The sequence below is a fragment of the Anguilla anguilla genome, chromosome 7, assembly GCF_013347855.1.
Source record: "Anguilla anguilla isolate fAngAng1 chromosome 7, fAngAng1.pri, whole genome shotgun sequence".
NCBI lineage: Eukaryota > Metazoa > Chordata > Actinopteri > Anguilliformes > Anguillidae > Anguilla > Anguilla anguilla.
In genome coordinates, this window is record NC_049207.1 from 22592743 (window position 1) to 22607751 (window position 15009).

The 15009-nt window shown below is 49.5% G+C and overlaps 1 protein-coding gene across 4 annotated transcripts in view; it reads right to left on the bottom strand.

The window, feature by feature from the left end:
- exoc6b (exocyst complex component 6B) overlaps positions 1-15009 on the bottom strand; it is a 102379-nt gene that overhangs the window by 71871 nt on the left and 15499 nt on the right. For all 4 annotated transcript variants that reach the window (XM_035426633.1, XM_035426635.1, XM_035426634.1 and 1 more), the window contains exons 2-6: positions 10899-11064; positions 10424-10471; positions 10070-10160; positions 8881-8926; positions 1616-1820 (exon numbers count right to left, since the gene is read on the bottom strand). In XM_035426633.1, coding sequence (XP_035282524.1) covers positions 1616-1820; positions 8881-8926; positions 10070-10160; positions 10424-10471; positions 10899-11064 — 556 coding nt within the window. The remainder of the gene's footprint in view (positions 1-1615; positions 1821-8880; positions 8927-10069; positions 10161-10423; positions 10472-10898; positions 11065-15009) is intronic.

Here is a 15009-nt window from a genome sequence, read left to right on the forward strand (position 1 = left end):
ACCTGAATCAGATCACACCAGAGAGTGACTAAGGGCTAATTGACGGCTCAGTACTACCATACACCCATGATACAGAAGGTCCAGGAGTTTACCTGTAAGTAGTGCATTCACATCTACAGTCCACTCATCAGTTTGATCTATAGAGTGGAAACCCAGACAAAATAACAAAATTGAGGATCCAAATACCTTTGTGTCTTTACCAAACTCATGCCATCACCAAACCCTTTTACAAAACTCTTGTCCCACTCTCAAACACCTTCTAAGTGGCTAGTGTCACAGGCTGCACCTCTTACTGACACACTGATTGGCCAGCGTCACACTCTGCACCGCCTGCCAGCACTCTTATTGGCCAGTGTCACTCCGTGCCTCCCATAAACACTCTTACTGGTACAGCTTGCTCAGAACAGCTTGGTACAGTGGCACAGAAAGAGAGAAGCATCCAACTACAGGAGGGCGGGGCTCCATGTAAAACCCCACTCATAGACATCCTACCCCGTAGTCCAACGCAGAGCTTGAGAAGGCGGAATCGTTTTTAGCCAATTGCATACACCGAACGAGTGGGGTGTGACATCAAACCCCACCCATCGATGTCCAGCCCCGCCCCTCCAGCATGCTGCAGTCGGACGTACTTGCACAAGGCAGAGCGAGGAAGGCGGTTCAGAACAGCCCTGCTGCTCCCTGCCAGCCCGCCGGGTCTCCGGAGGTCTCCTCACCCCGCCCCCACACCCCTCCCCAGCCCCAACGCATCACATCTTGTCCTAATAAACAGTAAACAAAGCTCTGGCCGCCTCTCAAACAAAATGCTTTTCAATCGTTTTTTTTTTTTTTCTCTTCATTTCTCATTTCCCCAGAGGAGGTAAAAGGGGGGGGGGGGAGGAGAAGAGGGAAGCGCGCGAGACCCCGCCCCTCGCCACCGCCCCCGCCTTCTCATTGGCTCCCGCGTGGACGGCGCTCGCAGGGCAGCGGCGGAGGAGGAATGCAGCGCTCGGGAGCGGTTAACCGGTTTAACGTTCAGGGCGCTTAGCCGATTTAAAACACCGGGCGGGGCGGGGCGGTTAAACGGACACGGCGACCGAGTGGAAAAAGAACGCGGTCACGTCCAAAAAGCGCGGTCCTGGAAGAAAAAAACGCTTCCTTAAAAGCAGGAACTCTCTCCGTCTCAACACACTCTTCTGTTGACTGAGACTCCCACGCAGGCGGAGCGGGAACCGATATATAAACACAGAGATTCCTATGCAGATGGGACAGGCGTTATTAACTTCGACGTGACGAGGCAACGTTTGCACCGAGCCTGTAAGTCATGGTTGTGCACCGAGAGATCTCGATCCACACCATTTGCAGGCTCTGAAACCCAAGCAGGACCCTAGAAAGCAGTTGGCTGCAGTATCCGAATAGCCCACCAGGGGGCCTTTCTGTACTCCTCACAGTAATTACTTGAGTAAAAGCCTTATCTAATCATCACCCATATCTAATCAGCTGCACCAAACTCCTTATCAACATTGATTCCCCAGGTCATCACTGCAGAAAAGACCTGAGTTTTGAGCAGACCTACCTGGTCGAATAAATGAAAACCCTTCCCACTGGCCCCGCCCCCAGGCATTAAGACCCCACCCACCTGCTTCATGGCGGTCTCTCCGATCTTGTCCGAGTGCTTGCGGATGCTCTCCAGGAAGTCCTTGAGGTCGGACATGGAGACGTCGCGGATCTGCGTGCGCAGGCACGGGATGTTCTCGGCCATGATGGAGCAGAAGCGGTACTGGCCGGCCTGCGGCAGGCAGGTCTGCTCCAGCTGCTCCAGGGTCCGCAGCGCCGGGTAGTATCTGAGAGCAGGAGAGCAGGGGCGTCACGCTCACAGCCAAGAAACACTCCTCACATAGCCTACCGCAGGGATCTCAAACTCGCTTATCTCACATATCCTACAGCAAGGATCTCAAACTCGCTTATCTCACATAACCTACCGCAGGGATATCAAACTCGCTTATCTCACATACCCTACAGCAAGGATCTCAAACTCACTGAACTCACAAACCCTACTGCAGGGATCTCAAACTCACTGAACTCACAAACCCTACTGCAGGGATCTCAAACTCACTGAACTTACAAACCCTACCGCAGGGATATCAAACTCGCTTATCTCACATAACCTACCGCAGGGATCTCAAACTCGCTTAACTCACATAACCTACAGCAGGGATCTCAAACTCACTGAACTCACAAACCCTACCGCAGGGATATCAAACTCGCTTATCTCACATAACCTACCGCAGGGATCTCAAACTCGCTTATCTCACATAACCTACAGCAGGGATCTCAAACTCACTTAACTCACATACCCTACCGCAGGGATCTCAAACTCGCTTAACTCACATACCCTGCAGCAAGGATCTCAAACTCGCTTAACTCACATACCCTACAGCAAGGATCTCAAACTCACTGAACTCACAAACCCTACAGCAGGGATCTCAAACTCACTGAACTCACAAACCCTACCGCAGGGATCTCAAACTCGCTTAACTCACATACCCTACAGCAGGGATTTCAAACTCACTGAACTCACATACCCTACAGCAAGGATCTCAAACTCACTGAACTCACATACCCTACAGCAGGGATATCAAACTCGCTTAACTCACAAACCCTGCAGCAAGGATCTCAAACTCACTGAACTCACAAACCCTACAGCAAGGATCTCAAACTCGCTTAACTCACAAACCCTACAGCAGGGATCTCAAACTCACTGAACTCACATACCCTACAGCAGGGATCTCTGTATTAATGCCCATGGTTTTGAAATGAGATGTTCAACATGCAGACATGGGTATGATGTTCGGGTGTCCACATACTTCTGGCCACCTAGTGTATGTGTACTTAAATACGCACACGCATCCGCTCAAATGACTGAGGCTACATGGCTCAGGAGCACAACAGCAGTGTCCCACCAGGAATTGAACTCGGAACCTTCCGGCGATGAACCCAGATCTTTAAACCCCTACCCTGCACCGCAGTCATTCAATGAAAGGCACAGATGAGACATAAACGGCTAGAGGAGGAAGGTTAAGTTTCATTCACAGAAGGTCTGGCGCTCTCACACAGCACTTCCATCAGCTTAACCTATTGATTTTTCCAACATGTGATACTCGCTGTTCACCGGAACTGCGTTTCCAGGCTAAGTGCCATCATGGGCTATTACCAGCAGATCCATGTCAGTAAAGAGGTCAGCGTTCACGGCTTCCTTCTTGCCACTGCTTGCTCCATGATCCGTTTTATGAACTGCTTCATACAGCGTAAAGATTGGAACAGTCCATTTACGAAATGACCGCAAAACAACATAACCGAGCTCACATTTAGGGAGAGACAATATGTAGTTTTCTAAAATGAGCCCTGTGATAAAACAGAGAGAAACATATTCTCAGTACCGGCGCCAATGATAGATTTTTCCACTTTCAGAAGAGCCAAACGCTAGCAGACACGGTGGAAAGAAATTCTGTGTGGCAGGCAGGTAAGGAAAGTGTGCGTGGCTGCAGCCAGGGGAGCCCCACCAATGGGAAGGGCCGAGGGCTCTCTCTCCCTCTCCCTCTCTCTCTCTCTCCCTGCCGCGCTGGGCCGTGGCCTGAGTTGTGCAGCGTACACAGGCGTTACACAACGCTACCATCGCCATTCCCAGCTCCCCGCTCCCTAATCCCCACACCCAGCTCCCTACTCCCCTACTCCCCACACCCAGCTCCCTACTCCCCTACTCCCCACACCCAGCTCCCAGCTCCCTACTCCCCACACCCAGCTCCCTACTCCCCTACTCCCCACACCCAGCTCCCAGCTCCCTACTCCCCACACCCAGCTCCCTACTCCCTAATCCCCACACCCAGCTCCCAGCTCCCCTACGCCCCACACCCAGCTCCCAACTCCCCACACCCAGCTCCCAGCTCCCTACTCCCCACACCCAGCTCCCAGCTCCCTACTCCCTACTCCCCACACCCAGCTCCCAGCTCCCTACTCCCGACACCCAGCTCCCTGCTCCCCTACTCCCCACACCCAGCTCCCTGCTCCCCTACTCCCCACACCCAGCTCCCTACGCCCTACTCCCCACACCCAGCTCCCTACTCCCTACTCCCCACACCCAGCTCCCAACTCCCTACTCCCCACACCCAGCTCCCAGCTCCCAGCTCCCTACTCCCCACACCCAGCTCCCTACTCCCTACTCCCCATACCCAACTCCCTACTCCCTACTCCCCACACCCTACTCCCTACTCCCCACACCCCACACCCCGCTCCCAGCTCCCTACTCCCCACACCCAGCTCCCCGCTCCCCTACTCCCCACACCCAGCTCTCCGCTCCCTAATCCCCACACCCAGCTCCCAGCTCCCAGCTCCCTACTCCCCACACCCAGCTCCCCGCTCCCCTACTCCCCACACCCAACTCCCTGCTCCCTAATCCCCACACCCAGCTCCCAACTCCCTACTCCCCACACCCAGCTCCCCGCTCCCCTATTTCCCACACCCAGCTCCCTGCTCCCCTACTCCCCACACCCAGCTCCCTGCTCCCCTACTCCCCACACCCAGCTCCCTACGCCCTACTCCCCACACCCAGCTCCCTACTCCCTACTCCCCACACCCAGCTCCCAACTCCCTACTCCCCACACCCAGCTCCCAGCTCCCAGCTCCCTACTCCCCACACCCAGCTCCCTACTCCCTACTCCCCATACCCAACTCCCTACTCCCTACTCCCCACACCCTACTCCCTACTCCCCACACCCCACACCCCGCTCCCAGCTCCCTACTCCCCACACCCAGCTCCCCGCTCCCCTACTCCCCACACCCAGCTCTCCGCTCCCTAATCCCCACACCCAGCTCCCAGCTCCCAGCTCCCTACTCCCCACACCCAGCTCCCCGCTCCCCTACTCCCCACACCCAACTCCCTGCTCCCTAATCCCCACACCCAGCTCCCTACTCCCCACACCCAGCTCCCCGCTCCCCTATTTCCCACACCCAGCTCCCCACTCCTCTACTCTACTCCCCACACCCCGCTCCCCTACTCCCCACACCCAGCACCCCGCTCCCCTACTCCCCACACCCAGCTCCCCGCTCCCATTGCTCCTGGCCGACCCCTCTGCTCCATCAATCCTGACGGCACAGCGAGCTCCAGCGCAGGGGAGCCATAAATCTCACATAATCTCACGCAAATTTATAGACCCCTTAAACGGCACATCGTCAGGTTACGTCTGGGACAGGCAGGGAGAGAGGGAAGGGGGGACATAGAGGGAGAGTGAGAGAGAGAGAGAGAGTGAATGAGTGAGTGAGAGAGAGAGGGGGAGAGAAAGAGACAGAGAGAGAGAGAGAGATAGAGACAAAGAGAGAGAGAGACATAGAGACAAAGAGAGAGAGAGAGAGAGACATAGAGACAGAGAGACATAGAGACATAGAGACAAAGAGAGAGAGAGAGAGAGAGACATAGAGACAAAGAGAGAGAGAGAGAGTGTATGGGGGGGGGGGGGGGGTTCCGTGTTTCTGTGAGTGAGGGTGACAGGCAGACTTGCCCTCTGGAGAAATATGGGCTCTTTAAGCCTGATCTGATCTGCTAGCGAACTGCCATTGATCTCAATGCCATTGTTCCTCAGCTCCACTTGATCACTTCCCGGCAGGCACCAAAGCTGGGACACAAATTTGGCCGTTTAATGTGTCCAAGCTGGTTTATCCCCGGTGCCCCACAGACACAGAGCCCGCCGTAAAACAGAAGTGACCATAAAACAAAACCGCTGCTTGAGCCCATCACTGAAAACACAAAGCAAAAAAAATAAAATCACAGCGTGTACCGTAAAAAATAAAACCAAAGCAAAGTGAGTACATGCCATCAAACGAAACCACTCCAAAGTCAAAAACAATAATAAAACCAGTGTGTACCATAAAACCGCAAAGGAAAATGGGAACACGCTGTTAAACAGAAACGCTAAAATACGTTGTGCACCTTTAAAAAACAAAAAAAAAAAAACGTGTTTCGTACAGTAAGACAAAACCGCTGTGTGTACCGTGCAACCACCGAACGATGGAAACACAACCGCTGCTTGTACAGAGGAACAAAAGGCGACCGTGGTCGCCATGGTGACCCTACTGGAACACACCTCCACTGGCTATGGGAAGTAGGGAACTGCTGTATTGGGTCCCATAGAGAGACGGATGTTTTATCCTATGGCGGTACTGTAGAGTAAGACTGCCTGCAGCTCTGCATGCTAGCGCTCCTGTAGCCTGGAGATCACACTGCTGGCATCCACTCACACCCACACGGCCAGGAGAAACACGGGTCAGAACCTGGGGTTTCTGTGGCCCGGTCAGACCACCGTAGTCACCTGTAAGTCACTGCTGCCAGGGATGGGCACAAAGTTCACGAAGGAGATAAAAGTGATGCGGAGTTGGCATGTTTTCTGTTGGACCTGTAAGTAATGTAACCTCCTGCTATACAGCTAGCTGGCACGTTAGGTAGCTAGGTGGCCGAAGTCGGGTACTCGGGTTGAGTGGACGGGGTTGAAGACGGAGGAGGAGACTGTAAACAAGGCAAACAAAAATCCTGAATAGCATGCCTTTAAATGTTTATATCTGAGATTTTGTAGGAAAAAATTATATTTCTACTAAACCTGTAGTACATCGGGTGCATGCGTGGTACAGCGAACAAGGGGGAAAAAAACACTGAATGTAGGGCCCACTTTTAAATAGTACAACTGAGGTTGATAAGACATCGATAAGCTGTTTTGCAAACTAAAACACTTTTTTTTTTTAACAGTCTTGTGTCAGAATTTGTTTAGTTTTTTTTCAAACATTTTCATATATAATTTCAGAGAAGTATACTGTAAGTAATAGTGACATTGATGTCCCACCACTAGGGGGGAACGATGGATAAAGTCAAATAGGAAGACCGTATCTTAACCGCATGTTGTGCACGTACAGACAATGGCATCGAATTAGACAACAGGTAGAATTTTGTGAACAGCTAGAATTTATTTTGAATTGGAAAAGAAAATTGAGTCGTTTTCCAACATTCGTGTTCGACAACAGAATTTTGGAAACAGCTAAAATTTTGTTTAGTTTAGTCCAAATGTTTAGGAATGCGGAGCAGATATTAGGGCCTATTGGTTTCACATAATTACAGATTATTTTGCCATTGATTGAACAAAAAAACAATGTGGATTTTAGTGTTGTGTGCTGTAAAAACATTTTTTTTTGGCACTGGTATTTCGTTTTTTTTTTTGATACATTTGTTTTGTGGGTATTTGTATTTAGTAACAAAATACATTTTCATTTTGCGCAACCCGTGGAGAGACATTTGCTTCTGCAAAACCGCGAAAGCCTCAACTCACGTCTAATCAGAAAAGTATCGCTGCTTACTTTATCAAGATGGGAAAAAAATACCTTTATCCTTCAGTACTGGACTTTCTGTTCGCCACGCGCTGCAAACTTTTATTACGGTTTCGCTTTAATACACGTGCAGAACTCTTTATTTATTTCTGCGCGTTTCTTAAATTCGATACTGCAACTTGTCCCTGATGACTTGGAGGTAATGTTCCGAACTTTGTTCAGCAAGAAATGGAGGCCAGTAAGCCACTGTTTACATTTTCATAATTAATGAAAAAGTAGTTTTATATTTCACTTTTTTTTCCTGCGGTACGGGAAATGTACCGAACCGTGAAGCCAAAATGAATGTGCCGTACCGGCACAAGATTTTTGTGTACCGTTACACCCCTGTTGGTTACCCATTAAGCCCAGTTTGAACTTTTCACATATTTCATAATATTTCTTGAAGTACTTTTTTTTTTTTAAAGTTTATAAATCAAGTCATAAACCTTGAAGCTAGAAATTAATCTTTCGCTTCTAATGTTCATTTTCTTTCGGAGTTTATTTTCATAAAAACATTTCTTTTTTTGTAGTCCTTTTCATCATCTGATCAGAGAAAATAAGATTTACGGTTGATTTCTGGTTCTTAACCCTTGTTGTTAAGAACCAGGCTTTTTTGTGGATGGTTTTAATGCCCCAAAATGCAGGAAATTACTTTTAAGTTGCAAAAGCCCCACTGGCCCCTTTGCCCATGTGTTCGCTTCAAAGACACAAGACCTTGAGCACCACTCTGTAAAAAATACTGGGGAGAACCTGGCAGTACCCCAGGTAAGCTTACCCAGGTCTCTCATATATTACAGCTCACCTTGGATGAAAGCAGCTGACGAGTGAATGCAATATACAGTAATGTTAGTAGTTAAACTCAAACAAGGCGCTTTCCTGTAATGAAAGTGGGGCGACATAGTTCAGGACGTAAGAGCATTTGTCTGGCAGGGGTTCGATCCCCCGCCCTGGGTGTGTGGAAGTGTCCCTGAGCAAGACACCTAACCCCTAATTGCTCCCTGCGAGCTGATTGGTACCTTGCATGGCAGCCTTTCACCGTTGGTGCTTGTGTGTGAATGGGTGAATGAGTCTACGCACTAGTCCACAATGCGCACACACAGATCTCACATTTAACCCTGATCACTATCCTATATAAATATCCCTTCCAGCCTTCCTACTTCAAGATTACTTTACACAAGCCGCTACTGCCACCTAGTGGCAAAACTACACAAATCACTTCAACCTTTCTCACCAGTACATTCCAGGACATCACTGAGCATTTCAAAAGAAACTTCTATTTACAGTTATTCAGAAAATAATTTTGAGTGACTTCTAATTTTTTGCAATAGCTAAAGATAAAGCATTTCAAAATAAGTAAAAGCACTGTCCAGACTAAAAGTTGATCCATCAAAGAAAGGTAGATCCAAGACACAGATATTGATGATGATGATGGTCATAAGACGATGCGAGGCGATGGCTGGGAATTCAAAGAAAACTCAAACGGAGGCCAGGTGAGCGTACCTTTTGGCCCTCATCTGCTCCTGTAGTCTGCTGTACATCTCCAGGACTGAAAGAGACAGAGAGGGAGACAGCGTCACAAACGCAGCCGGGTTTGCTCTGCACTTTCAGAGAAGGCCCTGAGCCTGGAACACCCTGCAGCTCTGCATTAAACCTGTGCTCATAATGAAGGCCACAGCTGGGGGTTAAACAGTCTCTCCCACGCCTCTTCTGTCAGTTTACTCCTGTTTAATCATGCTTGTGCATTTAAAGCCACTGCAGACAACTGAATCATGTGAAACAACTAAAACACTGAAAAACGAAAGGCCCTTAACTTTTCTTACACAGGCGCTGAAAGCACCATAGAGTTTGACTGCGTGAATGCAGTCAGACAACAGTAACGAGGAGTACTCGGCAAACAGGAAGACAGTTAAGTGCAATGGTGGGTAAGCTTTGGCATGTGAGAGAAAGAGGCCGTGTCCAGCCAAAGGGGCCGTGCACAGCTAGTGAGATCACTCAGACCTCACTGAGGGTTCATTTATGGGTATGAGGTGATGAAGGCAGAATTTGGCTGAAAGGGGGCATTTGATGACAGCAACCTGTATGAATATATGTGCATATTAAAATGGGGTAGGATTTGGCAGTCAGAGAGGCTCAGTTTAAGTCATAGGCTATAACAGAGGCTGAGGCAGGCTGTGCGTATGTATTTGTGAGGGAACTGTTTGGCTGGCAGGCTGTGTGTATGAATTTATGAGGGCACTATTTTGCAGGCAGGCTGTGTGTATGAATTTGTGAGGACACTATTTTGTCAGTCAGGCTTTGTGTACAGGTTTATGAGGACACTATTTTGTCAGACAGGCTTTGTGTACAGGTTTATGAGGACACTATTTTGTCAGACAGGCTTTGTGTACAGGTTTATGAGGACACTATTTTGTCAGACAGGCTTTGTGTACAGGTTTATGAGGACACTATTTTGTCAGTCAGGCTGTGTGTATGGATTTGTGAGGACTATTTAGCAGACAGGCTGTGTGTATGTATTTCAGAGGACACTTTGTCAAGAAGGCTGTGTGTATAGATTTGTGAGGACTATTTTGCAGGCAGGCTGTGTGTATAGATTTCATGAGGGCACTATTTGGCAGGCAGGCTGTGAGTATGCATTTGTGAGGGCACTATTTGGCAGGCAAAGGGAGGGGGGGGGGCTCTGAGACAGTACCTGGCAGGCAGTGGGTCAGTTTGTCGATGGACGTGGCGATGTTTCTCTGCTGCAGACGACATTGCCTCAGCTCGTCCATCGTCGTCAGGAGCTGGAGGGACACAAACGGGAGAGTTGGGCAACACAGTCACGCAGAAATCATGCCGTTCGGCGAGCAGAAGGGGCTCCGTGACTCCAGACAGACCGCAGGGGTGGCATGAACCGGGCCAACGCTGCCTGAAAACTGACCTTTCGTCTCAAGGTCGCTAAACCGAAGACCGCGAATGACAAGCAGTGTCTATTCTCAACGACCCAGATAAACAGCCACAGTGTCTCTCTACAGATAGGGGGAAATCAGAATCTCTGATGTCATACCTCCTTCCCATCATTCTGCAGCCTCTGGTTGGTCTCCGTCACCTGACTCTGAAAGGAACAAACAGGCAATCAGAGGCAGAGCAAAACTGGCACAGCAGCAGCAAGATAACACCATTAATAAGGCAGACGTTTGCCTTGTTTCTTCAGGTTATATAATCCAACTCAGCTTATGTTAACACCAAGGATAAATAAACAGTGATTATTTATGACTCAAACAAGTTCTTAAACCAAATATACTGCCCCCCCCAGCCCTAACAGACCCCATCCAACCCCAACACAATCCTCTCCCCGACTCCTTTTCATTCTTAAATTCCTGATCTGAAAAATATCATTTTGAAATGCTTTTTTGAGGCATTTTCAATAAATAAATTAAAGCTCAATTACTTTCCTGAGTAGCCTGAATTGAAATGGAACCAGCCTAATGGTAACAGCCTGGCCTCATAGAGACGTGTGGAGCTGGCTCCGCCCCCCCTACCTTGAGTTTCTGCGCCTCCCCCCGCACTTTGAGCAGCTCCGTGATGGAGTCCACGAAGCCCTGGAAGTGGTGGTTGCACATCTTCTCGATCTCGCGGTCGTGGTTGCGGATCCGCCCCTCCAGCTTCTCCATGAAGAGGCCATGCTCCTGGCCGTCGTACACTGACCTGCGGGGGCAGGCAGGGGGCAGCAGTGAGCAAGGCCCAAATGCAAAAAAAAAGTTGGCGCCAGTCCTGTATGTTATCAGGAAACCGGACTCAATCACTCAGGCAAAATGGCTCTATATATAATGCGAGTAGGCAAGTGCTGTCGGTCAGAGCTATTTATAAAGCGACTGTTCAGATACAAAGGGCATATTACAGCGTAAAAATAAACCATGAGCGAATCAACAAATATAGCCGGGACCGATACTCAAAGAGGCTGGCATTAGCATATATCAACAAGTCAGCCATCTGGCTGCACAAGCCATAAACACTCCTCAAACAGCACTGAAGAAACGCTCCGGCAACACTTACACTTTTCAACCACATGGAGGCAGTGTTACGGAGGGAAAAGTTTGAGCTTGTCGCAGCCTGTCGGCCGTTTCCCAACCGCCGCGTCTTGCGAAACATCTCCAGATGTGGTGCAAGAGTCAGTGAACCTCCATTCCAAACACCTCCAACCTAACGCTGGTCAGATATCCCAGCATGCAGAAGGGGAAAAAAAACCCCAGGGAACCAATTTTTCCCGCAAACACAGAAAGCACAACACTGACAGCTGTGATGACACCCCAGATCCAGGGCACAGAAACAATCTGACACGAGCGTCCTTAAGTTTTTTTCACGTGTCTCGGCAGTTCCGCTTGTTTCACTAGCGCAAGGCTCTGCGCGTGTTCCTACATGACCTTTCACCCCTTCGCTGGTTAGAGTACTGCAGGTTATGCACTCTTAACTGAGGTGCAGTTATCAAGCCTCCCCACTGAAGTATATGAGCAAACCTCAGAACACCCAGGACGGCAGATTTATCGGCTGTTTTAACAATAAATGCACTTTTCACACTTTAATAATTCCGACTGCAGGCCTGAGTCCTCTCCCGTCACTGAATGAATGGTGATAAGGGGGTATATCTACAGTATGGACACATAGGGGACTCGAACCCCAGGCAGAGCTGCTGGGGACCGTTCAGAAAAGCCCCTCTCAAACTGCTGGGTGGCTTGGGATTCATCAGGGGCGTCAGGCGGGGGCGAGACATACAGTAAGAAAAATAACTTACTGTAAAACACAATTTACCCTTACAACCACACCTGTCAGATGAAAACCACTTAAAATGCATATGTAAACATAAACTGGACTACATTTCATTATAGAGTAAGTCACATATAAACTCTTGGCTCATGTAGGTGAGGACCAGAGAGTAAGGGGGTGGTGAGGAGTATGGGGGTGTGAATCACAGTTTTGGGGTGAAGGGGGTAATGTGGAACACAAATTTGGGGTGGTGTGGGTCAGAGTGTTTGGGGGTGAAGGGGGTGGTGTGGATCACAGTTTTGGGGCGGTGTGGATCAGACCGTTTAGGGGTGAAGTGGGGGGGGGTGAGGATCAGAGGGTTTGGTGGTGTGGGTCAGAGGGTTTGGGGGTGAGGATCAGAGGGTTTGGTGGTGTGGGTCAGAGGGTTTGGGGGTGAGGATCAGAGGGTTTGGTGGTGTGGGTCAGAGGGTTTGGGGGTGAGGATCAGAGGGTTTGGTGGTGGGGGTCAGAGGGTTTCGGGGTGTGGGTCAGAGGGTTTGGTGGTGTGGGTCAGAGGGTTTGGGGGTGGGGGTCAGAGGGTTTGGGGAGCCCCGGTCTGAAGGGTAAATTAAGCACAGCGGGGCGCAGCGGCGGCACACGCCCAGAGGGCAGGAGGGCACAGGAAGTCCCGGCCCCGGGCCGCCGGCCCCAGTGACGCGAGCGCAGGGAGCAGCAGCAAACAGGATCCGCCGGGCAGACTGTTTACTCTCCCCCGCCGCTCTCACACAATGCGCTTCACCTGAGAGCGCCGCCCGCTCACTTCCTGCGCACAGGAAGTGCCCTCTGACCCGCTCGCTACCTCCAGCCTCTGACGTCGGGCCAGCCTTCCTCACACACACACACATCTACACATGCCCACACACACACACACACACACACGCACACATACATACACACATACACACAAACACACCCTAACACACACACACACACACACACACACACACACATCTACACATGCCCACACACACACACACAAGCATACACACGCTCTAACACACGCATACGCACACACACACACAAACGCACATACATACACACACACACACACACATACACACATACACACACACCCTAACACAGGCATAAACATTCCCAAACCCAAACACACACACACACACAAACACACACCCACACACACAAACACAAGCATACACACACTCTAACACATGCATACACACACACACACACCCTAACACACACCTAACACAGGGATAAACATACCCAAACCCAAACACACACACACACACATGCCTACGCACACACACACTGGCACATGCATAAACACTCATACAGACACGTATACACATCTGTAAGATGAGCTGAGAGGAGCTACTTCCGCACAGACGGTGTTCTCCAGAGCTGTGATAGCGCCCCCTTCAGTCAGGGAGCAGCTGAAGCAGAGGCTAAATCTTGGTCCGGATTTGGAGCCCATCCACACACTAGAACAGTGTCTCAACAGGACATGGCACTCAGTACTAGGGCTGGCAGGTATGTCGCAATGGCAATTATCAAATGTAATAATAATTTAATAACAAAAAGGGTGAAATGCTTTCGGGGAAAAAAAAGATGTCACGACTGTCATCTTTTTGGTGACCATAAGACGGTTATCAGCAGCAAGACCTCGCAGCTGTCACGTGACTGATAAAACCACATCACGTGATCAAATGGAACAGAGTACTGCTGATTGGCTGTCTTATCAACACCCAATAGATAGCAGTCGTTACGTTTGTTTTCTCCGGAAACATTTCACGCGGCCTCTGAAGTGTGGTTGTTCATTACCGCATCAGGTATAATTAAAGAGAAAAAGAGGATAATGAAGGCAATGCTCCACACGGTGGCGAAGACCGTTATCGCATTCGATAATTATAGTCACAGAATATTTCCCAGCCCTACTCAGCATCCAACCAAAACAAGCATCAGGAGTTACAGGCAGGCTTAGGCTGGTATTCGATCATTACCTACAGACTCCTAAAAAACCACAAGAATCATCAGTGTGTAGCCTGAGGCTGTAAGATCACGTCTTCGCTTAGAAGTGCAGGTCACTGCACCACTTCTGCAACGTCTGGAAGCCCAAACTTCTGACTTAGCCACAGTTTTAGCCTCACGTTGAGCTTTCTATGGGAATGAGCTCATTATCATCAGCACTTCTATTACTGGGCTCCCCAGCCCCACTGACCCACAGTGAAGTACTAAGAATGTAAAAACATACACTGCAAGCAGGTTACTCAGCCCACCTTGGCTCCTTACTTACCTCCATCATAATGACTCAGTCACAAAACAACCTGCACTCGACATTCTAGTTCATGCAAAGCTGAGCGGCGTGCTGAAGTGAGGATCATGCTGCAGCACTCCATACATTTGGGGGCATTTATTCCCGAGGACTCGCACTCTCACCAGAGCGCTCCTGCGATAGCTTCTGCAGAAATGAAAGAGTACGGAGAGACTGCTGATAGTACAGAGAGAGCTGTGAGAGTACAGAGAAAGCACTGAGAGCAGCAAGAGTTCTGCGTACTAAGAGTTCTGAGAGTACTGAGAGAGTACCGAGAGATTAGTACTAAGTACTAAGAGCACTGAGAGTTCTGAGAGTACTGAGAAAGTACCGAGAGATTTCTTCGAGTACTGAGAGAGAACTAAAAGAGTGCTGAAATAGTTTTGAGGAAGTACTGAAAGAATGAAAAGTACTGAGGGAGCACTAAGAGTTGAGAGAGTTCTGACAAAAGTACAGAGTCATGAGAGATTACTGAGAGGTTTGAGTACTGAGAGAGAACTGAAAGAGGACTGAAATAGCACTCCAACACAGAAAGTGCACTCCTATGCCTTGAATACAGCAGCCACCTTAAGTCAACA